The 25,502-nt window shown below is 36.8% G+C and overlaps 1 protein-coding gene and 1 pseudogene across 3 annotated transcripts; one reads left to right on the top strand and one right to left on the bottom strand.

The window, feature by feature from the left end:
- Positions 1 to 4,082: 4,082 nt before the first annotated feature.
- LOC122903694 lies at positions 4,083 to 4,252 on the top strand (annotated as a pseudogene).
- Positions 4,253 to 6,457: 2,205 nt separating this feature from the next.
- Positions 6,458 to 24,706, bottom strand: RBM45 (RNA binding motif protein 45). Of its 3 annotated transcripts, none has more exons than XR_006383836.1 (11): positions 24,278 to 24,706; positions 20,012 to 20,134; positions 17,797 to 17,923; positions 15,578 to 15,700; positions 14,556 to 14,735; positions 11,824 to 11,953; positions 11,573 to 11,657; positions 11,204 to 11,367; positions 9,557 to 9,757; positions 6,879 to 6,924; positions 6,458 to 6,715 (listed from the first exon to the last, which is right to left on the bottom strand). XR_006383836.1 is itself a non-coding variant. In XM_044242409.1 (11 exons), exons 1-9 carry the CDS (start codon positions 24,575 to 24,577, stop codon positions 9,565 to 9,567), a joined length of 1,425 nt encoding a protein of 474 aa, XP_044098344.1. In that variant the 5' UTR covers positions 24,578 to 24,706; the 3' UTR covers positions 6,458 to 6,715; positions 6,879 to 6,910; positions 9,557 to 9,564. The 3 variants fall into 3 exon arrangements, 2 of the variants coding, with proteins under 2 accessions (XP_044098344.1, XP_044098343.1); XM_044242409.1 differs by having other exon boundaries at positions 6,879 to 6,910; XM_044242408.1 differs by lacking the exon at positions 6,879 to 6,924 and having other exon boundaries at positions 24,278 to 24,705.
- Positions 24,707 to 25,502: the final 796 nt, after the last annotated feature.

The following is a 25,502-nucleotide window of genomic DNA, read 5'->3' as shown; positions in this document are numbered from 1 at the left end:
AAAAAAGGGAACTGTGATCCCTTCTTGGCCTTTTTTGTGAAATGCTTGTTCAAATCTCTTGTCCATTTAGTTACTCATTTCTCAGTGAGGAGAGGTTTAGCTAGGTCAGCTGCAGAACTGGCAGACTCTGAGGATTGCTTTCAGCTCTTTTTCAGTCCACTCAAGTGCTGATGCTAATCCAGCAGGTAGTCAGAAATGTTAAACCCATTTCATTCCTCCAGGAAAACCAAGGAAGTTCATCAGATATAGCCTTAGCATAGGCGAGGATAACAAATTTCCTTGCAATAAGACCAAAGTTCTTAGGAAAGACAGCCAGAAAGAACACCTTTTTAAAAAGAATCTTGTGCTAAGTATTCTAAATCTCCTAACAGGTAGAGGCTAAGAGATCTTTTGGGGTTGCTTTGCTGTTCTTGTCGTTACTCTTCCCTTTTATGACTACCAACACACCCCCCCCACCCCGCCCCAAGAGATTGCCAGCTGTGGTTCTCTTGGTTAAGGAAAAGCTCCAGGGTAGTACACCTTCAGTGCCAGCTGTTAAGAATCCAGAAAGTCTCTTCTGATGGGACTCTCAATGGTTGTCTGAAGTGATTATTACAGCTTTCTTATAAATAGCGTAATAAGGAATGTTAGATGATGGGAAGCTAAGGCGTCATCTTACTTCACTAACAAATTATTTTGACATGGAATTTGAGTCAGCCACTTAAAAAATCTACCCTTATGGCTTTACCTAGCAAAAATTCCTTCTAGTTTCCACTATTCTTACCTAAAGGTCTATGAATAATGTTTCTTATTTTAATGTTTCATGGGTATTTTTGCAGAAAACTGGCATAGGAGTGTTGCGGGTGTTTGTATTTATACTGCCTTTATTATCTCTTATTTTCTAGATGAGAAAACAGGTCCAAAAAGGCAATGTTGGTATCATATATGAAACTTGCTCCTGGGGGTACTGAAAATTAATAATATCAGTAAGATCTAGAAGACATGATATTCCTATATGACAAGTAACCGAAAGTTATTAAGTAGAAGTATACTGCTAATCTTTCAGGATGGTAAAGGAAACCGACTTTCCTTCTCCCCCCAGTCCCATACTTTCTTTGAGTTATAGCAGTGAAATATGACTGGGCTGGGTGAGAGACAAGATTATAGGACAGTGCCTAGGATTCCCAGATTCAGGGTAAAAGTGGAAGGAAATGAGCTCTGCTAGGAGTTTCTGGTGGAAGCCAAGATAGTACCTAAATAGTAGGTGGGCCCTGGTGGGAGTTTGTGATGATAAAATCAAGATGAGTGCTTTCTCCCCAATCTCCAAGTATGATTTTTTTTTTTTTGCCATTTTTGGTTAATTTTGGCCTTGCCAATGCAAGTCAGCAAGTTCCAGTTTTCAGCAACCCCTGCAGATTCTTCCTAAAGTCAGTCCTATTAGTAATAAATCGCAATCTCCTTCTACACTGTCCCCCAAGTGTCACATTCCTAAGTTACTAATGTACTGATGTGGAACAGGAAGGAAGTCTCTTGTGCCAAAGGATCAATGATTTAAGAATGTAAATACTATTTTCTAGTGCCAAAACCCAATATAACACACTTTGTCAAGGATGAAAGGGAAAAAAATTAATGTATTTTTGTATATCAAATCTTCCAGTAAATGAGGATGACTTTAATTAGATGACTTTTTAAAGTAGATGACTTTAATTCTCCTTTTAGCATTAAAAAACTGAAGCAAACAGAACAGACAAGCCCAGAAACCCTCTGAGAACTCTGTGCTAATGAATTCTGTGACCAGTGTATTACTAATGCTGAAAAATGATGACAATATGTGAGCAAGAAAATCAGTTAGCAGCAACAGCATTCACCTACAAAATCAGAAACGGAGTACAGGCAGGAAAATTAAAAGAGTGTAGATTCATAGGAGTATCTGTGAGTAAGTACTTTGGTTATCCTATTGTGTTCAACATTTTCCCAATTTCTATAGAAAACAGTACTAGATTTTTGTATTTCAAGTACAAAAATGATTTTCCTAAAACACTGGTGCCCTCCCTCCACCACTTCTGCAGCAGCATTGTCAGAAAGGAGGTCTCCAGGATACTGCAGCGGTTGCGGCCTTAGTCAGCTCGCAGGTTAGCCAGCTCACATGGATCCTGACATCAAGACATTGACTGCAATTCATCGAACACAGTCAGAGAACTCTCTTTCCCGTGACAGATAACCACTCAAATGGATTTTCGCAGGGCCTGGTAACTTTCTCAAAGTAGAATATTAGGGACCTCCATATTCTACTGAGGACAAGTATTTTCTACCTTAAATATAGTCAAAACATTGTCCTTATAATGAATGAACTGCAACTTCATGTTAACTAAATATTTCTAGCTGATCCCCTAGTAATACCATACCTTCAGTTCCCAGGATCCATGTGTCCTTGAGTTACTGTTTCTAGAAAAGGAAATAATGCAATCCATTTATTAGAATTCAGATATTAAAATGAAACTTATCTAATAAGGATGACCTTTATGTTTTCTCTCTTTACTGAAGTCATATGTAAAAATAGTTGTTATGATTTTAATAGAGCTTACCATCCACATATGGCAAAAGTTAAAATTTGCAGGTGGCTATACCCCTGGATGAAAAGGCCATATATATATATTTCATTTGTTCTTGACCTCACCAAGTTTTAGGCAAATAATTAAGAAGCTACTGAAAATTAAACTGCACCTATAAAAGATTTGTGGGTGCACCAAAAAAAGCATTCATTTTGTAAAAAAGACTCACTTTGAGATTGTAAAAATACTCGGATACATATATGTGTATTTCTGTACTCCTGTGATTATTCTATTTCAGTTTTTTAAACACCGATGATAATTACACCACCTTCATGCTCCTTTGCCATTTAAAAAGAATGATACATATCTATATACTTCTTAGAGACAAAATCTTTGATAATTCATTAAAATAATTTACTTCAAAATAAATGTAAATAAGAAATGAAATTAGGTAGAAATTTTGAGTGGCAAAAAGCAAATAATTACCATCCTATACAAACATCAAAATATATTTGCTAACATGAAAAGCTGGCCTGACATCTTGCTATTTATCTCTAAGACCGCTTGTGTTTTTTAATTTCTTATTGTAATTTATTACTTACTGATATTAAAGCAGATGCTAAATTCTAAAAAATGCTTAAAGTAAAAAGGCTCAGGAAATTCTCAAAGTCTTATTTTTACAATAGTCCAAATTAAGGTCCAACATACAGAATCTCTTAAGGCCAGTATACTACAAAGTCAATTCCATTGACTACCCTATCAAAATCGCTTAGGAAGCTTACTGAGAAACTCAGTTCCAAATGTGCAGACTCGGTGTACCTGTATCTTAAACAAATAACTGAGGTAATTCTTGTGGACACTAAAGTTTAGAACCACTGCTTTGGACAATACAAATCCTGTCATTTCATGCTCAAGTACCTTAAATAACACTGGAATGCTGCCCTTCACAGTTTCTGAGTGGCAATGTTTATCACCACCTAGTGGTAAAATCTCTTATTTCTATTTTCTGTCTGCTCATTGAGATCATGTAGGTCCAAGTTAAAAGAAAATAGCATTCAGAGAACATGAAAATTTTAGAGTAATAATTTCCTTAGTTTTTTGCATTAATTTTTATCTACAGTAAGATAAAAAACACACACAAAAAACTTACAAATAAAACCACACCACTACCACTGAGTAAAAACAGTAGTATATACTGTAGAAGAATGTTTCCTGAAACAGGATCGTTGTAGTATCAGTGTCCTGTTAGGTTTACGCCTCTAAAAACACATTTCCCAGTGCAAACTATGGTCTTCTTTTGGAGATACAGAGATGATAAATATTAGCATATTAAAGGTTCTGGGATGTTTCATGCTCAAAAAAACTCTGTGCAATAATAACCAAACATTTTCTAAACATCTTTGACCATGAAAACTTTGTCCCTCAAGAAGACTTACTGACTTCTCTCAAGACCCTAGTATTTCAAGGAACATGCTTGGGATATGGTGCTCTACAAACAGCAAATCTGATACCTGCTTTCGGCATCTACAATCTACCATAAAAGACCTGACAATCGCTTCTCGGCCTTTTGGCTAAGATCAAGTGTGTGTAGACCTGACAATGAATGTACAAGAAAGTGTTGATCAGGGTTTATTTTAGATACTATTTATATTTGAACCACATATTTCAAAGAGAAGTTTATTCATCTGAATTGCTTAAATGCACACCTAATAAAAACCCCTCTATGTTGGCAGTTTTAGTAACTAACCTATGCCGATCATCTAAGTATCTATGTTCTCATACCCAAAGTGCATTTGAGAAGTAAACATTTAATACAGGAGCACTAGATTATTAAACACTATTTCTTAGGTTTTAGAACCTCCTGGTTTTAAGAAAAACGTGACATTGTGGCTTTTAAAAATACACTTTTAGGGCTCAACTACAAGTGACAACTGAGAGATGCAGCAGGAAAACGCAACAGAAGGCTGCACTGTAAAAGCAGTGGTTTGCAGGCAGAGAACTATGCTACAAAATCTCTTCACAGTCTATATGAAGGAATCAAGGAACTAAATCTACAGAAGACACCTTATTGAAACCATAATTGGTTGCCGAAACTGGCTCCCTGACATCAAATGCAGAGTGGAGAAATTGGGATTATTTCAGCCAAACAGAAAATCTGGAGCTCAGGAGGGTATATGATAGCTATCACCTGAAAGATTCAACTTCTTCTAAATGGCCCAGTGAAAAACTTGAAGACTAAAAAGGTGAAAATTGTGAGGAATCAGATTTTTATCAATTATGAGGATCAATTAATGATGCAATGGACTCAGGTACAAGAGAACACCTTCCCTATTTTTATACTATGTAGATTAACCAGCTGCCAGATACATTTCTGAGGGAATTCAAGTATTCCTTGAGTGGTAGAGCCTGATAATTTGTGGGGCACAATCTGGTTCCAATCTGTGAAAATGAAACTATGTGCACAGTAAATGAGTTTAGGATGAATAAGTCTACCTGTTGGTAATTAATACTCAACTGCCTTCACTTAGGTTTTGTTTTGGTTTTTTTCCTTTCAAATGAGAGCATTTACTTTCTTCTCAAAATATGCCATTTGGTTCACAAAGATTCTATTCTCATTCAGTCAGTCTTGCCTGGATAGATGAGATTGGAAATTTTCTCATCTCAATTTACTAAAATTATGGATTCAAAAAAAAGGATTTCAATTTTTCAAGGGAGGGATGTCAAACTGCAATCAATACTCTCTTATGCTCAGTGAATTTAATCCTTCATTATTTTTAGTTTAACTTAGAATGTGAGAGGCAGGGGGCGCCTGGGTGGCTCAGTGGGTTAAGCCTCTGCCTTCGGCTCAGGTCATGATCTCAGGGTCCTGGGATCGAGCCCCGCGTCGGGCTCTCTGTTCAGCAGGGAGCCTGCTTTCCTTCCTCTCTCTCTGCCTGCCTCTCTGCCTACTTGTGATCTCTCTCTGTCAAATAAATAAATAAAATTAAAAAAAAAAAATGTGAGAGGCATAATGAGGAAGTAATTCAGTGGTTTTAATAACTGCATACCATGGGGCGCCTGGGTGGCTCAGTGGGTTAAGCCGCTGCCTTCGGCTCAGGTCGTGATCTCAGGGTCCTGGGATCGAGTCCCACATCGGGCTCTCTGCTCGGCAGGGAGCCTGCTTCCCTCTCTCTCTCTCTCTCTGCCTGCCTCTCCATCTACTTGTGATCTCTCTCTGTCAAATAAATAAATAAAATCTTTAAAAAAAAAAAAAACTGCATACCATTTCTAATACCTTTTTTAAGATGCTGAGTTTCTGACACCTTTTTTGAGCAGCTAAAAACTTTTCTTGGATTTTCAAAATACAAGCAGAGTAGGGTCCTAATTTTTAATCTTTTTTTGAAATGACTATTCTTTCTCTCATAGTCTGTTCTGAAATTACTCACACATCATATTTTTGCTGCAGCCATTATATCTTGTATTTATAAAGGGAAAACGTCTGGTTTATTTATTTAAACTTATTATCCATAATAACCTGAGACTTTTAAAATTACCATTGCTCTATAATCTTCAAAGATCTTTACAAAATTACCAACAAATTTTCATATAACTATAAAAATACAGTATAAAATATTTCTGGTATGTCTTTTGGCTCTTGCCTCAGATTAAGTGTAAGTAAGTAGCCAATCTGCATGTGTAGGTTGAGCAGCAAATTACCATATTTTATTGAATCTAAGATGCAATTGACTGAAGGAAGCACCATTATTTCATGTTCCATTAAGAAATAAAAACAGTATGGCAGCTAATTGATATCAAGATGTTTCCAATTTCAGAAGTATAAAAATGTAAAAAAAGGTGCATCTCAAAATCAATGAAATATGTCATTTTATCAAATTCTAAACACTATTATATGTTTTATTCTCTTCTTTCACATAAATAAGGCATGATTTAGTCAAGCAAAGAAAACTTTATTTCTGCTACATATAACAACATATTGCGCTAAGAAACAACTATTATATTAGTTTTAGCACTGACATGTGAATTCAAAAATACATGTCAACAATCCATGCTCCCCAGACAAAACAATGTTGTGCACAGACTATCAGAGATATGAAAAAAAAAAGCGGTCAACTGTCCACAGGGAGTGCGTCCAGTCACATTTTCAGTCAGTCAGCTGAGGATTATGTCATTATTTAGTCTTTGTTCTGTAGAAAGAACACAACAGAAGTATGAAAATCATCACCTGAAAGGAAACAGCTGTTGTATTTAGTATTCCTAAAACGTTAGGAATTTCCTTTATTTCAAAATAACCAACGTTATCTGCTTATTTAATCACAGATGCCCCCAAATAAGCAAAACCAAACTTACTCAGAAGAATGATGCAAGCAGGTACTGAATTTCTGGAGGGAAAATGCTGTGAATTAATACAAAATCAGGATGCTCTGAAATACTAAAATTTTTATTTTCCTCAAACAGAAAGAGAAACACATTTTGTACATTAAACCCAGTTCAAAATAGAACTCAATTACTTTCAAAGTTATATTCTTAGACCAGTTTCTTTCCCTATTTCAAAGGTATAGCTCACTTAATCCTAGGCCTATTTCTCAGAGACAAAAGGAACCAGCCTTTATGAGTGGTGCTTATGTCCCCTGAAATCAAGGAAATAAAAAAAAATGCTCCCCCTCCCTAAGAATTTCAATTGCCATAATCATGTAAAATTTGAGAAACTCTTTCATATTATTTTACTGAACCTTAAAGTAATACATTTATTTATGGGGTGCCTGGGTGGCTCAGCCATTAAGTGTCTGCCCTCAGCTCAGGTCATGATCCCAGCCAGAGTCCTGGGCTCAACCCCACAACAAGCTCTCTGCTTAGCGGAAGCCTGCTTGTTCCTCTCCCACTCCCCCTGCTTGTGTTCCCTCTCTTGCTGTCTCTCTCTGTCAAATAAACAAATAAAATCTTTAAAAATAAATAAAGAAAGAAAGAAAACCATTTATGTAATATACCCAACAAAGGAGGAGAATCTCATGGAGTCCACAGTAAAGAGAAAATCTACAGCAAAAGTAAACTTGAAAAATGTCCTGCAACTTCCAAAACATTCAAAACAATACAGCTGGTTATGTCCTACATTTTCAGCTAACCTGACCCAACTTTATCTTTGCTCTGAATGGGTACAATGGTTCAATAAAGGAAAAGAGGATAGATCTGTAGTTTAAGATCAGTCATGCTGAAGACTATGCACTTCCTCTAATGTAGGGAACAGGATGAATGTATATCATTTTTACAGGGAAAAATGTGGTATTATAATGCTTCATTCGCACAGCACCAGCTGGTCATATTTTGTATCATTAAATTTTTAGTTTCTGACCATTTTGATAAGATGACATCTCAAAGATTCACTGAAATCACCAAGGCAAGAGTTTTAGCTCACACTTGCAAAACGTTATTATATTTCATAAGGAATTCCAATTAATTTTCTCTCAATAACTCGGTTAAAACAAACAGCCTCATAAAGGTGAAGAGATCTGCCCAATCACAGTCAGTTAAATGTTGACAGAATTCCAAGGCAGATCTTCTAATTTTTAAGTTTAATATTTTTGTACTATACAAATAATCACTAGGAAAGGCTCAACCACAGGAGTAATTCATGTATTTCCCCCATGTTAAGAACTTAGTATTACTGTCCTTTTTCAAAAACAAAAATTCTTTGAATAAAAGAATTGTTAGCTATATGTTAAAATATTCACAGGCACAAACACATTTTAGCGATTTTAGAAGACAGCTTATTTAACCAGAATTCAGGTCTTAACATTTTATTTGTAAATGTAAAAAGACAGCTTTGTTTTAAGAAGGACTTGCTAACTCTTTTTCATTGGCATTTTAAAATTTGTACATTGTATGGGGTAATAGAAATGAATTGTGTGACTAAATAAAACATTTCAAGATATTTCTAAATTAGGATTATTCATAATGGGCCCAACGGGCATTTCCTATTGCCAACCGCCTTCTAGGAAGGAGGAACTAATCACCTGACTTGCTCTATCAGAAAAAGGGTCATCACCAGTAAGGCTTGTGACAATTCATTCTGATACTTGCTAGTCGCCATAATTGGTCATAAAGAAAACGAAGGTAAAAGAAAATGGCTTTCAAGTCAGTAACTTGCAAGACAATCTTAAGGGCTTGCTGATCAGCAGTGGGCTTGGGAAGCTGGATGTGTGGGAAAAACTCTCAGCTGCCCCTGAAACCTAGAATTCACTGCCAGAATAAAAAAAGTGAAAGAGTTGAACATTTCTCCTTTAAAGAATGTCTCCCTCGGCCATGGAGGTATGTGTTGACTACCACAGAAAAAGAAATGTTAAGTTTGATTTCTGAAAACTAAAAGAAAAAGGAATTCATATGGCTGTATGTATTATTATAATAGACAAGAGTTTTTGGTAAATTGTCAGGGTTCCTTTTTTAATACATATATACATATAATAATACTTTCTGAATATGTGGTTTTAATTCACAAACTCACACATTCAAGTCCAGAGAAAAGCATTTAAGTTCCAAAGGTCCAAAAAGATATATTATTTGATACTACTTTTTAGCCCTTTCACTAGTGAGATGTCAAAACACTCTTTATAAAGGTTATTATAAATTATATTAAGTTTTAACTCAAGACATTAATCCTTCAAGTTAAAAATCTTTAGAGCTATTTCAATTTTGAGGTTAGCTAAACATATGGTAAAAAGTCAAATTCTTAATATTTAAGATATTCACAAACAAAAAAACCCAGTTTAATTTTCTACATTAAAAGCTGATTTTATTTCATAGAAGGGCAAAAAATTCTCTCAGTAAACATCAAAAACATTTAAGTTTATAAAGTTCAAGTTTAAAAAATATATTATGAAATTAACCCAACCTGTGGTTTTATTAGTCAACCTTTAAGCCACAATGCTTCTAACTGACAACTTCCAAATCCCTGAAAAGAAACTCCATACATATTCTTCTTGTTATAATATCTGGCCAATGTGCTATTCAAATTCAGACTAAAAAGGGCTTACCTCAAAAATCAGTAAGTTCTTTGTCGTTTGTTAGATTCTTCTCTTGGGGAATCCGCCAGCATAACTTTAAGTCTGACTCCATTTAGGATCTTTCCATGTAAAGTAGTAATGGCATCATTGGCACTTATTCTATCTGCATATTTGGCATACCCCACGTTTTTTCCTGACACAAGGTAAACTTCGATTAGGTTACCAAAACGACTGAAACGAAGTAAAAAAAAAAATCAAATGAAATTGATAAAAATACAACCTGATCAGTTCCACTCTTCTCCCCACATCCCATCAAATCAATCTTCCTTCTCAAACACATGCTCTATTAGTCAAGTTCTTTTCATTCTCACTCAGGTCTCTTTCCTCATTCAGCTAGTCATTATCTTTTCCTTGGAATGCTCTAAATTCCTCACTTGTTTCCCTATCTAATCTATTATTTACCTTCCTAGTGATCTTTCCAAAACACAGATATGATCATTTCCATCTGAAGGATTCCATCCAAGGTAAGGACAAACTCCCCAACATAGCCTGTGGGTTTTTCCTGAGATGGGCCTTGTCTTCTCTCACTTCACCCTCCCTTTCAAATCCCATATTCTAACCATCTCCTTTCACATTCTCTCTTGCAGGAATAACCACCCCCACAACATCCTTTTTTCTCTAAGTTGTTTTTATCTGTTTTAATTATACATTGCTTCTTAGAGTTTTAGAAGTAGATACTTCCCTTATGTATTTCATAGCCGGGATATTCCTTTTCACAACACCAACCTCACCAGGTTGTAGTATCCTACTTACTCATTTGTCTCCTACAGGAGATTAGCTCTCAGAGGACAAGAACTACTATGTCTTATTTACATCATATGTTTGGTTTACGCAAAGTCTCTTGCACTTAGTATGACAACTGCCTGGCATAAAGGAAATGTTTAGGAAATAGACTACATGAATCAGTTAAATAAAAGACAAAATATTTGAACTACTGGTATTTTGCATGACTCTTCAATGAGCTTCCTATTTTTCAAAATTTGCTAACATTGTTATAAGGCAAATAGGAAAAAGACCAAAAAGAAATAAGATTAAAGGAGTTCTATTAAAAACACAAAAATAAACAAGAGCCTTCCTTTTTCTATATTTATTATGTACTCTTACTTACAATCAATTAATTGTTTACTCAATACAATCCTTAAGGATCCAACAGAGTGCTAACAAAATAGAAATGCTGTTTTCTATTTTGTTTCTATTTCTGATAGAAAATTATTTCTATAATTCAACTCTGTTCAGTTGAATTACAATCACAAAGGAAAAGTTACGTAAAAAGAATTCTACAGGGCAGGTCTACGCAGATACGCATTTTCTATAAAGAAACAAATGATTTGTCCATTTTATGCATGCAACTTTTAAAAAACAATACTATGTTTTATATCTTCAAAACAAAATAACAGGAAATTCTGTGTGGAGACTTAAGACATATAAATAATAAGAGAGAGAAATGATCATATATCTTAACAGGTGATATAAATGGGAATTTTTTTAACTGCAGAACAAATCCTTTCTATCTGTTAAGTATTGGATATAGAAAGTTTCAAGTTTGTGAGAGGGCTTAAATGACTGGTTTAAATAAATTATATTATAAAACGTAACTTTGTGGAATTGAAATCTTACCAGAATATATCCTCTAATACATCTAAAGGTAAAGGATGAGGATTAAACACGATAAAAAGTCTTTCTTTCACAGGAGTTTCAGGAGGGGCTTTCTTTTTGCATGATGGAAGTACAACATCTGTCTGGATTTGAGGCAACTGTGATCCAGAATTTCCTCCAAATTGCTGTTGAAGAGTTAGGTACAAAATAAGAAAAAGAAAAACTGCACTGTAAGGATTTTAAGTGAAGAGCTAAAGAGATCTATATCATTACTTCTATATGATCTTGTACTGTAGCTCTGAACAGTTTCTTACACAGGTAATAAACAAAGGCCACATTTATTTTATAACCTACTGATGTATCATAGAGGTTAAGTTCTCATGTACTTACCAGAAATTGCTGCTGATTTGGGTTATTCCACACCATTGATGCAAGCTGTGCTGCTACCATCTGCGTTGCCATTTTTCTAAGAAGACTAAAGAACAGAACTGGTTATTTACAGAAAACCAGAAACATTCAGTTTCTTACCCATTTTGTGTGACTTCCTCACCCAAAAGATTAACTGATTTCCATTCTTATTCTTCAAGTCCTATCATGTACACCCAGAACCTTGCTTTAGACCCTCCTGAGATGGTACTTACTCTGTTGCATTACTCCCATCATCAATGAAGGAAACACCTATCCGATTCCCAGGAGGGTACTGAAACCCATGTAACTTGTATTTTGCATAAATAGCTGATGCTACATTGAAATACTGAACGACTCCATGACCTAAAACAAAGTAGAGAATATCAGGAGTTAAAAAGAAAAAAAGAAGGTACCTAAAGCCTGTCTTGCCACAAAATGAAGCAATATAGAAATAGCCTGGTATCATACAACTAGTAAACACAGAGTCAAAGGGAGCAGAAAACAAAGTTTTCTTACACATCCGTACAACAACTATGTTCCTACAAAGTCTAAACCAGACTTTGGCGCAAATTTTTAAGGAAAATGTTAATTACTGGAGCAAGTTCTGCCCAATGAATTTAATTTTAAGATACGGGTGTTTCTTATATGATAGATATACCTAAAACCAGTTCTTCTTATATTTTTATTCTTTGGAATCTGCTTTGAAATTTTAAAATTTTCCCTATCATACTGAGTAGGAAATGAAATGAGGAGAATACACAGTCTGATAAGAACATACAGTCATCAGGCTCGCTGCAGTGCTAGAGAAAGGAAAAGTGATATTTATAAAAAAACAAAAGGTAGGGAACAGAGGCTCTCAGATTAGAAGTCACATATTTCACATTTCTTTGGAGAGCTTTCAGCTAAGGAGAAAGATTTCAATTCAGGAGGGTGATGCTGAAGTGGGGGGGATAATTTTATACCAGAGTCCATATATGGATAGCCCAAGAGCTTATAACAGAATCAAAAGGTTTTCATAATATATAACCTTCACATCTAATATAACATAATATAATATAATATAATATAATATAATATAATATAATATAATATATATAGACTATATAACCCATATATATATATCACTTGGGGGAAACCACTGCTATAATTTCATGTTCCTCTCTAAACCGAAGTACCCGAACTTTTTTTTTTTTTTAAAGATTTTATTTATTTATTTGACAGACAGAGATCACAAGCAGGCAGAGAGGCAGGCAGAGAGAGAGGGAGGAAGCAGGCTCCCTGCTGAGCAGAGAGCCCGACGCGGGGCTCGATCCCAGAACCCTGAGATCATGAGCTGAGCCAAATGCAGAGGCTTTAACCTACTGATCCACCCAGGCGCCCCGCACCCTAACATTTTAATGAAATTAAAATTCAGAAAGCAAAGGAACATATAAAACTAATTCAGACAGAACTCTATGATGATACCTCTATTAATAAAAAGGTGTCCCAATAACACATACTTTTTTTCAGACACATTCAACCAGAGAAAAGTTACAGAAGGTAAAGGAACACATTTCAACATATCAGATAAAAGGGAAAGAAATACAAAACAAACAGAATTATACATAACAATGAATGTGCCAAAAACCACAAACTGTGTGCCTTAGAATCAGAATACAGAATGATAGTCTAAGGCTGGGTTAGGGTTGGAGATGGTCCAAAGTAGGCTCAGATGGGCAGTTATACTAAAAGACTAGCGCTGGGTAGAGTAATAGTGAATTAAGTGCATGTATCTGGGTGAAGAGTGGCACCATTTCAGGCTACCAGCCCAGATGACTTGACTCACTTCCCTACTTACCCTTAAATCCATCACACCCTATAAGGACTAAATCGAGTCTATCCATAGTACTAGAACAGATGCCAAGTATAACCTCTCCATACTACCCCTCATCTCCAATTCTCTAAAGCAAACCAATAAGCTCCTGAGGTTTCCTGAGTGCCCATCATGTGCCAGGACTTGCATTAGGTATTTTTACATACATCATTCCTAATTCTTATCTAGAAGGTATTAATAATCCCCTTTTATAGATGAAGAGAGAGAGATTCAGAAAGGATAAGCAGTTTGCCAAGTTCTCAGAGCTGCATGCCAGTGCTAGGATTTGCACCTGAGTCTGATGTGAAATGGAATGCCAACCATTTTGCATTATACCACGATAACTCCATTTTTAAAAAGCCTTAAAAAAAATAAAAAATTATGAAGATGGTTAAGCCAACACTAGATATTAGGTTTAGTTAATTAACTAGTTAGTAAGTTCAAATGGCTGATATTAGAGCCTTGCTTCAAATTTTTTAAAAAAAGATTTTACTTATTTATTTGAGAGAGAAAGGGAACAAGCTAGGGGAGAGAGAGGGAGAAGCAGACTCCTTACTAAGCAGGAAGCCTGACATGGGGCTTGATACCAGAGTTCAAGACCTGAGCCAAAGGCAGATGCTTAACTAATGACTGAGCCACCCAGGCACCCCAGAGCCTTGCTTCAATTAAGACTGGGAAGAAGTAGAGAAAGAAGTAGGGCAATTAGATGCTTGAAATGAAGGGAAGGAGTTTCATTTTGGGTATAAAGTTTGGAAAAAAAATAGAGAGAGACACTTATGGATGAGGAGGAAACTTTGAAGGGTTTCAGAACTTTGCCTAACATTAATCAGGAGTATAGGGACCCCATTCTGAGGTATTTTGGTTATACAACTGGAAACAGAATGCTCCATTTTGTGGGAGTTAAAATATTTTTAAAAAATATGTGACATTGTATAAAGGAGATATATTCTCAGGGGTTTATTTGTTAAGGTATCAATGTAATTAAAAGTTTAAAACGGAGAAAAAGAAAACAAAAAATTGTCATAGAAAGAGTATTTGACATAAAAAGCGCCACTAGAGAAAAGACATTTTAACCAAACACAGTATATTAAAAAATAATAGACATTATTTTACCGTAATTAGAATAAGGATCTCGTTGAACTTCACAGTATTCCAATCCTGGTACTATATCAAAAATACTGAAAAGCTGCTCTTCAGTGAAAGGAACTCTTGATACAACTGACAAGCGTTTGGAGATAGCTTCTTGGCCTCTGTTGTCATTCTTATCAAAACCTGAAAACTCAGATTGTTGTTCTCCAACAATATAAAAAGAAAAGTATATCTTTTAATTTCTATACATTCAAGAGTTCACTTAACATTTTAGGTTCAAGTAAGTAAGATGAGCTGTGACCAAGTCCATTGCATTTAACCAAGGCACTATATTTTGTAGCACACTCTTGGCCATTAGCACTATCAGAAGGGACCACTGGTGTGAAAACAGACAACTCTTCCCACTGTGCTTTTGACACAGAAATATAAGCAGAAATGTGTAGTATAACTTCAGAGGAATATGTTTAGTACGCAAACCTGCAAAATATGGCAAGTATTTTGCCTAAAACAAATATTATGTTAAATAATATTTATAGGACTTACTTTTATTTTATCACTCACTTCTCCTTTTTGTTAACCTCTATGTTTGTCATTCCTTTCCTTTCTCTAGCCCTAATTTTAAAGCAGCAGTACCTTAGGGACAAAATCTCAGGACTCATACTGAGGGGATATCAGTACAGGTCTTTCATACTTTTTGGCCCCTACAGAGGCAGAAGTTTCCTCAAAAAACTGGCAGTGATGTAGTTTAATATTTGGATAATACATAACTGACCACAGAAAACTATAATTGGAAATTAGAATTCTATAAACAATGCTTATATAATGTACAATTTCCAATTGGTTTTCTATGTTACACATAGCGTTAAATATGCAAGTGTTAAATATTAAGACCATGAGGAGTCATGACAAACTTACCAAAAAAACCCCACATTAACTTTTATTCACTAAGTGAGATTTACAGACTACTGATAAAAGAATATTTTATAAAATCCAAATCCGACTGTATATATTACATACACTATTAAAAGAAAGGGTAGCTTACTCACCAAATGGAAACATATTTACTCTAGGTTCATGTCCCAATGTCTCCTGCCTCATGTTACTGTAATAGTCTTGTTCCGAGGACTCAGATGCTTTATTTTTAGGTTCAGCCAAGATTGCCCTAAAACCTGAAAAAGAGAATCTATGACTTTCAAAGTTCACAGCAAGTTTAGTATACCTGCAAATACACTTTATTGCTAGTGCTTGACTTAGCTTTAGAACTATAATTGTACAAAAAAAAATCTATGCAAAGGCCATCTGTACCACACCTACTTCTTTTTGGAAGATGGTAAAAAATAAATAAAAAGAGCAAGAATCTCAAGTTATGGTCAAGGCAGACACTGAAGATCAGTAGTTCTACCCTATCCTTTCCAGTCTCCTCCCTATTACAAATAATATCCTGGTTTGTTCCCCTGGCTCAATATCAAAATCCTATAGGGCTCTTCACATTCAAACTATCAGCAAGATTCTTCCTTTGAAATACACTTACAAGATGTTGTCTTTCACTCTAGCTTCCCTGCCTTTGTTTCTAAGTCAGATTCCCTTCAATTAATTCCAACAACTCATTAACTGGTCTCTTTGCCTCTGGATCAAAGGTTTTAAGTAGGGGTTTGAAGATGAGATTCAAAAAAGTGGGAAGATTCCATGAACTCTCTGAAACTTTAAACAATACGCTTACGTATATGTGCACATGGGCATATTTCAAAGAGGGTTCAGAGCTTTCATCATATTATTCAGTGGCTCCAAAAAGGATAAAACCAAGTCACTCTGAATTCTTTCTCTGAAAATCCATCCCTGATACTGTGGTTAGAGCAACTGTCCTGAAACAGTTATTTTTCTCCTTTTAAAGCAGTCTACAACAGAATCCTAAGGTTGAACTCTTCATAACCTCCCATATATGGTGTCAATGGACTTAACTTTGTCTCCTAATTTCTCAATACGATTAATTAGGCCTTATTTAGACTTTTGCCTTCACAGTATTAAGCAAAGACATGTTTACCCCCAGCTCTGTGCCTTTGTTAACACTGCTCTCACCTTCTGTCCCGTACTCTATACCAGATGTCAATCTTACCTCTAGAGGTGTTCTCATGTTCTCAATGCACTTGTTTCTCACCACTGCTGGACTATACCACACATTTTTGAACATTTTCTCATTTGGCTAATTTCTATTGAGTCTATTATAAACGGCAGTTTCTTTGATAGAGATCTCAATAAATCTTTACAGAGGGTCTATAACTATACTAGGTACTAGGAATGAGAGAAACAAATAAAACATTCCCTGCTTTCAAAGAGCTTTTTAAAAAAGTCTTCTATTATTCTTTAACTATTTTTTGCCTATTAGAGCTTAGCTACCCAAAATAATTAAGTTCCTTAAAAGCTATATATTTATTCCCTTTGTATCTTTTTACTTAACATACTGCTGAGTACACCACAGGTACTCAATTAATGCTGGCTGGTTGAGAAATACAGATGGATCTGAGAAGAAATTTTGATATATACCTCAGGGTTATTTAAGAATTCTACTGATCAGCAGTAATTCTTTCTAGTACATATAGATCTTTATAATATCCTAAAACCTACTAATTTAACTAATCCTTATTTCTAAAGGTCACTATAACTAGAAGTATGACAACAAAGGATATTTTCCTTGGCTGCTTTAAAATTCTTATTCTTCATTATATATAGCAGTAACAACACAAAATCCAATTAATGTCAGTCTAGCTCAAAATTAACCTAATATATATTTAGTTACCTATGTAGGCAAAATTTATACTAAGTCCCATCCTTAACCTTTATGTTTACTAGCATATACTTAATTCTATTTAAGGTGTAGTTTAAATATGAACAAATATACCAGAAAACGTAAGGTTTTTTTAAATAAAGAAAAAAAAATTTTTAAAGCTGGAAAGGGTAAGTCAATTTTAAAAATTTTTAAAAATTTTAAATTACTATAGAAATAATAACCAAAATGTGCCAACAGTATTTTCACTTGCTAAGTTAATGCAGTTGCTCATATTTCTCTTCAAGATAAGTGTCTCAATGAAAGCTTAATCACAATCCCAAAATAATTTTCATCCTAGGTATATACATATATTTAAATTCGCATTGCTAGGATTAAATTAGCAAGTATGCTTATTAGTAAAACCACATGTTAAATTCAGTTATTTAGAATAATTAAAAGTTTTTAAAAAGTCTTTAACATGTTAAATGAACACATCCTTACTTCGATCACAGTTTTCTATTGCTTGGGCAGCCTGTGATGGTTTTAAGTATCGAACATAGCCCAAACCTTTACTTTCTCCAGTTACTTTATTCTTAATAATGCTGCAATACTCAATATCTCCATACACCTATAAGAGTTAAAAAGAAATGATCTTAGAGGAGTTAAAATCAATAACTGAACAGATTATTTCAGAACTTAAAGTTTATTTGTGCCCCTTATTTGCAAAACTAGAAATCAGAATTAGAATTTACAGCCATTTTTAATAGAATCAAAATGTCACAAACTAATGAGGCATTAGAAAAAGAACCATACTAACAATATAAGCGAATAATAACATAACCAAAATAATGATTTTCATTTTCATTTGCTGAACATTTGCTTTACATACATTACCTTATTGCTACAACAATCCCTTAAGGATATATGTATAATATGTATGTGTGTATAGATATACACATACCTAATATTTACGTATACACTAATATATATTATATATATTATACTATTTATTTCACAGACAAAGAAACTAGGTCTTTGAGAATCAAATAATTTGCCTATGTCATGGAGGGCGAGTAAGAATGTGTAAATGGTTTTGAAAGCTTCAAAGTCTTGGTCAGTGGTGATTGCAAGCTGGAACTGAACCTTCTATATCCAAATTTTTGCTCAGTCCCTTTTTTTTTTTATTAAAAAGATTTTATTTAGTTATTTGAAAGAGATCACAAATAGGCAGAAAGGCAGGCAGAGAGGGAGGGGGAAGCAGGCTCCCTGCCGGGGAGCAGGGCTCCATCCTAGGATCCTGGGATCATGACCTGAGCTGAAGGCAGAAGCTTTAACCCACTGAGCCACCCAGGCGCCCCTGCTCAGTGCCTTATTAACTGAGCAGTTTAGTTATCCTCTCTGTGCCTATCTCTTTACCTGCTAAATGGGGCTAAAAGTTGTACCTACTACAAAGGGTTATTTTAAGAGTTAAATGAAGGGCACCAGGGTGGCTCAGTCGTTAAGCGTCTGCCTTCAGCTAAGAGTTAAATGAACTAATAGACCTGAAGTGTCTGGGATACACTAAACATTAGCTACAGCTGTTTGCCTTCTCACAGGATGTAACTGTGTATTCCTTTAAAGAGGAGCTTCTCGGGGCGCCTGGGTGGCTCAGTGGGTTAAAGCCTCTGCCTTCAGCTCGGGTCATGATCCGAGGGTCCTGGGATCGAGCCCCACTTCGGGCTCTCTGCTCAACAGGGAGCCTGCTTCCCTCACCCCTCCTCTTTCTGCCTGTCTCTCTGCCTACTTCTGATCTCTGTCTGTCGAATAAATAAATAAAATCTTTAAAAAAAAATTATCTTTAAATTTCACTGAATATAATCTTGCTGTATGGTTCAGAGCTGTAGTTTTTTTTCCCCTTTAAACAGAACTCCTTCAGTGGCACCTGGGTGGCTCAGATGGTTAAAAGTCTGCGGCTCAGGTCCTGGGATTGAGCCCCATGCTGCGTTCCCAGCTGAGCGCAGATCTGCTTCTCCCTCCCCCGCAGCCTCTCCCCCTGCTTGTGTCCTCTCTCCCTCTCTCTCTCTCAAATGAATAAATAAAATCTTTAAAAATAAATAAAATAAATAAAACTCCTCCTAAGGCTTAATTTTAGGACTAATATTCCATAAAGGATGAGCCTTTCTGTGAATAAGTACATCAACATGCCACAGGCTTAGAATAAATACTAGATAATATGGTTCACACACTCAGGCTTACTTGACTCCCCTCAATGTGAGAGCAACAGAGTGGTGAGAGGGTACTTTGAAAGTGTAAAGGCCAAGAGCAGCTTCCAGATCAGACAGCCTGGGTTTAAATCTTTGTCCACCACCTGTTGGATATGTGACCTAATTTAAAACTCCAGGCTTTATTTTCCTGAATCCGTGTTTTCCTTAAAGGGGGAGAAAACACCATCATTTATATTTTCCACTTATTTATTTATTTATTTAGTTTATTCTAGGTTTAATATTTCAAAACTAGATGGAAATAGATGACTTAAAAACAGTTATTTATTTATTTAGTTTATTCTAGGTTTAATATTTTAAAACTAGATGGAAATAGATGACTTAAAAACAGTTATTTAATTCTCTAGCATCAATCTAACGACCTAACACAAACAACACTTAAGATTTAGTAACCATACAACCAGTTTAGGATTCTAAGTTACCATAGATGCTAGTTGATTAGAAAACATAAATACCTTAAATTTTTCCCGTAGATCTTCTTCTGTGTAGGACTTTGGTATCATAACGAATATTCTTGTGAGTTCTTCATCTTCAACATCGCGATGACTTCCAGATGACCTGGACTGAGCAATGAAAACCTAAGAAACAAAAATCCCCAAAATAATAGTTAACGGTTTTCCTATTTCTTATGTACACTTACTTCATTATTATTATGAGATTCATGTTAGAATAAACACAATGTAATAGGATTTTGTCGAAAGTTTTTTTAAAGTAATCTTTACTGCAATGGGTTTTTTTTTCTTTTTTTTTTGCAGGTTTTTTTTTTTTTTTATATGAGATAATACCAATGTCTGCATTGTTTTTTCCAAATGTATTTTTTCACTTTGGTTTACCAAGAGCAAGTTAGTGCACTGAAAAAGAATACGTACTCTGCAATAGCTGAGTATAGGGTCCAATAAATGCCAACTACAGTGATTAAAGTGTTAAGTATCACATCTTTACTGATTTTGTCTAGTTGTTCCATCAGATACTAAGAGAGGAGTATAAAAACCTGATTGCGAATATTTCCTTCTCCTCTTAGTTCTATACAATAATGCTTCTTGTATTTTGAAACTGTATTATTGGCTTCATAAACATGTGGGATCATTATGTACTTCTGACTGTCATTTTTATTCCCATGAAATTGCCCTATCTCTGTTAATATTTCTTGTGTTGAACACCATTTTGTATGACATCACCCAAGCTTTTTCTATCCTTTCACTTTCAACCACTTTGTATCTTTATACTTTACATGTCTCTGTTAAACAGTACTTAGTTTGGTTTTTCTTTTTTTTAACAAACCCTGATAATCTCTGCTTTAATTGGCATGTTTAGTCTATTTATGTTTAATGTAATCATTGATATAGTTGGGTTTAAGTCTAGAATGTATTTATTTTTAATTGCCTTCTTTTTAATATGAACCTTTCAAAAAAGTAGCATAATCATATTCTGGATAATCTCAGTGACCAAGTGATTTATGTGAGCAAGAAAATGCACTGGACTACCTAAGGTTCCATTTTCTACTATTAGCAATTTACTTTTACTGAAACATCATCTGTGACATTAGATAACTCAGATTATTATTATTACTTAGATTATGATATAAGATTATTACTTATTACTTTATAAAATTGTTACAGTTTTATATTATCCTAAAGGAATGTTAAAATCTCTAATTACGATTGTGATTTATAGAGCTATAAGGATAAGAATTTTAATGACTAGTTTTGTTTTTTATTACTTGAAGACATGTAATAAAATTAACATAAATCACCACACAAAGCCCTTAAGGTTTCTTTTTTCTTCTACTTTAAAGGGGGAGTGAGGGCTGTATACCATTGAAATGGAATTCCAAAGGAGGCAGCAACCCAGAGGACTGAGAATTTATAAAAGTCATGAGATTTCAAAAGTACTGAAACAGAAGATGTATATTTGCTTAGAAAACAGCTGTCGTAGACGTGTAAGACCTTTTTTACAAGATACAGCTGGAGACATATTTCTAAATAAGAGTCTACTGTTACTCCCTCAATAAACTTATGCTATATGCCAAGCAGTGTATGAGGTATTAGTAATACAGTACTAAGCAATACAAAAATGACCCACTAGAAAGTCAGTCTAGGGGATATATCACTAGTGAATGATCAGTAGAAAAATGAAATAGGAAACCTTTATGAATATAAGAAGAAACAGGGAAAAGAAAGAGTCTCAAGTAAGATTTGAGACCAGAGGTGTCATGAGATCACAAACTTCTGGATTTTAGAAGACTGGAGTGTCTCAAATTTCCAATAAGGTAGGCAGTGTCTGAGAAGAACACATGTATAATTAACCACTTAATGGAGATTTCTCCTGAGACTTTATGTTCACACTACAAACTCTAAATAAGAGACATTCTTGCAGAGCTGAAGATAATGTTGTTGGTCGCAGAATAATTCTTACTTAACCAGTCTTCTGGCTGTAGGCCTAGGGCTATAATTTTCTTATGTGTCTTACAGATCCTTTGGAACTTTGCAAAAGCAAACTACACGAGAGAAGTTGAAGCTGAATTAATTTAACTGGAAGTACAGAAGAAACAAAAGCAAACACAAGTAAAAAACTACAATCCAGTGGAAGACAGACCCAAGCTGAACCCACTGAAAATGAACTTAGACTGCCTAGCTCGCTCCTGCACTGCAACAAACTTCTGGCTAAAACTGAGTGGACCAAAATGTGAAAAAACAACTTAAACTTTAGTTATTTTGGGGAATAACTTCTCTGTGGCTAAAAGGGAGGGTACATTTCAGTGCTGGGACTTTCACTTCTCTTGCAGGAATTTAATCAAGAAAAGGGAATTATATAGGTTTAAGATTTGGGGCATTTTTTGGGTTGTCCACAGACCTCTGTGGTTATACTCAAAGTAAAAAACCCTCTCTGGCTAATTTAATTAGAAGGAGATACAAATTATCAATCTAGGACAGGAGTCAGCAAACCATAGCCTCCTGTTTCTCTACAGCCCATGATCTAAAAATTGTTTTTACATTTAATTTATTTATTTTTAAAATATTTTATTTACTTATTTGACTGAGAGAGAGACAGCGAGAGAAGGAACACAAGCAGGGGGAGTGGGAGAAGGAGTAGCAGGTCTCCTGCTGAGCAGGGAGCCCAATGTGATATGGGCTCAATTGATCCAGGACCCTGTGATCATGAACTGAGGCGAAGGCAGAGGCCCAACGACTGAGGCATCCCAGTTTTTACATTTTTAAAGGGCTGTTAAAAACAACAAATAGGTTGGGGCACCTGGATGGCTCAGTGGATTAAAGCCTCAGCGGGAGCCTGCTTCCCCCTCTCTCTGCCTACTTGTGATCTCCGTCTGTCAAATAAATAAAATCTTTAGGAAAAACAACAACAACAACAAATAGGTCACAGAGACTGTATGTGGCTCACAACACCTAAAATATTTACTATCTGTCCTCTTACGTAAAAAGTTTGTCAACCCCTGATCTACCATATACTGTGGATTTACAATAAATTTTATTAATGACCTATTCTATTCCATTTCAGAGAGTTGGGGAGGTGGAAATAAAAGGAATGTCTATGGTCTACTGTAATGCTGATATACTCCTAGGCTCCTTCTCTTTTCGTGGATGGAGGAATAGGCAAGACCCCCGGAGGCTGATGTATCTCTCAGTCTTTCACTTGTGTAAGTCAATATTAATAATATTCTTACCAGTTTTCTGTAGTAAATGGGAGGAAGAAAAGGAAAAAAAACGTCGAGGGAGAAGGGAATTTTGTGGAAGTCTCCACAGAATTACAGGACAGGTGAGGATACTGTTGAAGTAACTGTCAGAGCCTCAGGATCGGGTCTGGAACTGGGTTCACAGCCAGTAAGGAATGACACTGTGGCTACTACTGACCGTAAGGATATACCGAGGGCCTATCTTTTGCCAAGCACTGCGCTAAAAGCATAGATTAAGTCAAGTAATTCTCAAAAATCACCCTTCCTGCCACTTGCCAGTCATCTTAATTTTACACAAGTTTAAGTGCTGAAACAATATAAATGCCTCCAGGGTGAACTAAGAGTAGACAAAGAAGCATTTAGTAACAATACAACCATACTTCCAGGCTTAAGGCAGGTTGGCCCTGCTTAAGGCAGTTTACTTTGGTTGCTTTCAAAGAGAAGTGGCAATAACAAAACGAAAGGTATTACTACTTTCACAAAGAGAGCTTAGTTAAGATCTTAAAAAATACAACAGTGTGACAAACAGGCAACAGCAGCAGTTATAGTCACCTTCAAACACTATTTACATGTACCCTTTCGTCTGGTACTGGGCAAACGCCCAACACCAGAGAGGCCACAGTTTAACACACTTTTATCAAGTGGTTAAGCTCAGTAGTACCCTGAAGAAAAGCAAAAAAATAAAAAAATTAAAAACAAAAACGCCCGTGTTTATGGAAACAGGGTTCTAAGACTGGAGCTTCAGGAGTAGGCGGTGGAGTCCAGGGCTCCGGAGTAGTGACAGCGCGAGAGGGGGCAGGTCCAGTCACTGCAGCTCTGCTGCCCCAGTCCGGGCGGTCGCTCTGCCCGCACCGCCCGAACCCCGCACCCCTGTCGCGAACGCCATCCTCCCGCCCCCGGAAGACCAGGTGCTGCCCAGGCCGCCCCAGCGAGCGGATGTATTACTTCGACCCCACGCTGACACAGCCTCAGGCGCGGGAGGCCCCACCCCTACCCACTCGCGCGGGGACCCCAACCCGGGCACCAGCACCTTGATGGGCTTGGTGTCGTTGGGGCTGAGGCACTGGCCGTGCATTTCCTCCATGGCCCTGCAGGCCTGCGAGCTGCGGGCAAACTTGACGAAGGCGATGCCCTTGGACTCCTTAGTGTGCTTGTCCCGCACCACCCAGATGTCCTGGATCTCGCCGAAGGGCGAGAAGCGCTCCCTCAGCACCGATTCCGGCGTGTACTTGCTGATCACCAGGAAGATGCGGCTGTTGGGCGGCTCGTCCAGGCTGTCCACGCCCGGGCGGAAGCCTCCGCCGCTCGCACAGCTGCCTGCTTCGTCCATGGCGCTCCGCCCCGGGGCGGGAGCCAGGTCCGGGTCCCCTTAAGGTCTCCTCGCTGCCACCGGGCCCGCCACCGCCGCTCCCGCACAGCCAGCCGTTGCGGGTCCGGCGCTCCGCTTCCGGAAGACGCAAGAGTCGGGCGCCGGACCAGCGTCTGGTACCGGCTTCCGGGGAGCGGCCTGCAGCGCCCCCTAGCGATGCGGGGTGGTGGGGAGGCCGACCTGGTCCGGGAGCCCAATCTCGCGGAAACGAGGCTCACATGTCAGGAGTGCCATCCGCATCGCCTGTGGCCAGAACAGCCCTTTCTGGTGCATAGGCTTTCCCAGCGCTGGCTTTATTCCCACCCCTAGAGCCCAAGCATTCTCCCCCCCCAAAACTTGCCATCTTCGTTATGAGCTGAGTAGAAGACCACTATAGGATAGTAAAAAACCCTATAGTCTTATTTGCGATGATCCAATTCGAGCCTCATTTGTTGAGAAAATTGAGATGAGGAAATCGAGGCCTTTGGACTAGCCAAAGACAGTAGGGATACAAATAACAGAGCCAAAACCAGAACCAGGTCCGTCTGCTGATGTGCTCAACTCCCACAAGCACCCTTGGGGATTTGAGGGCTGAAAGGGTGGACTGACTGCTCAGCTATAGGGACTAGGAGAAATCTCAAGGAGAAGCAAAGTGGGAATGCTTACTGATTTCTAAGGCTTCTTGTTAAAGGGACTTGAAGACAGGTCAGTGGGAAACCTAGCAAAAATCCAGAAACAAGATCTGGATTTTGTAGTGGAGTTGGAATAAAATGAAAAGAATGAAACTGAATGTGGTCCAGGAGCAGAACTCTTTGAATGCTCAAGTCCAGGTTGCGAAAATTAGGGTTGCTTTGAGCTTAAACATAAAGTATTATGTATTGTGTGCCAATTGTGTGCCAGCTCTGTC

This window comes from Neovison vison, chromosome 3 (genome assembly GCF_020171115.1).
Source record: "Neovison vison isolate M4711 chromosome 3, ASM_NN_V1, whole genome shotgun sequence".
In the NCBI taxonomy this organism is placed as follows: Eukaryota; Metazoa; Chordata; class Mammalia; order Carnivora; family Mustelidae; genus Neogale; species Neogale vison.
Note: the sequence above shows the minus strand (reverse complement) of the source record. Positions and strands in the feature narration are given on the sequence as shown.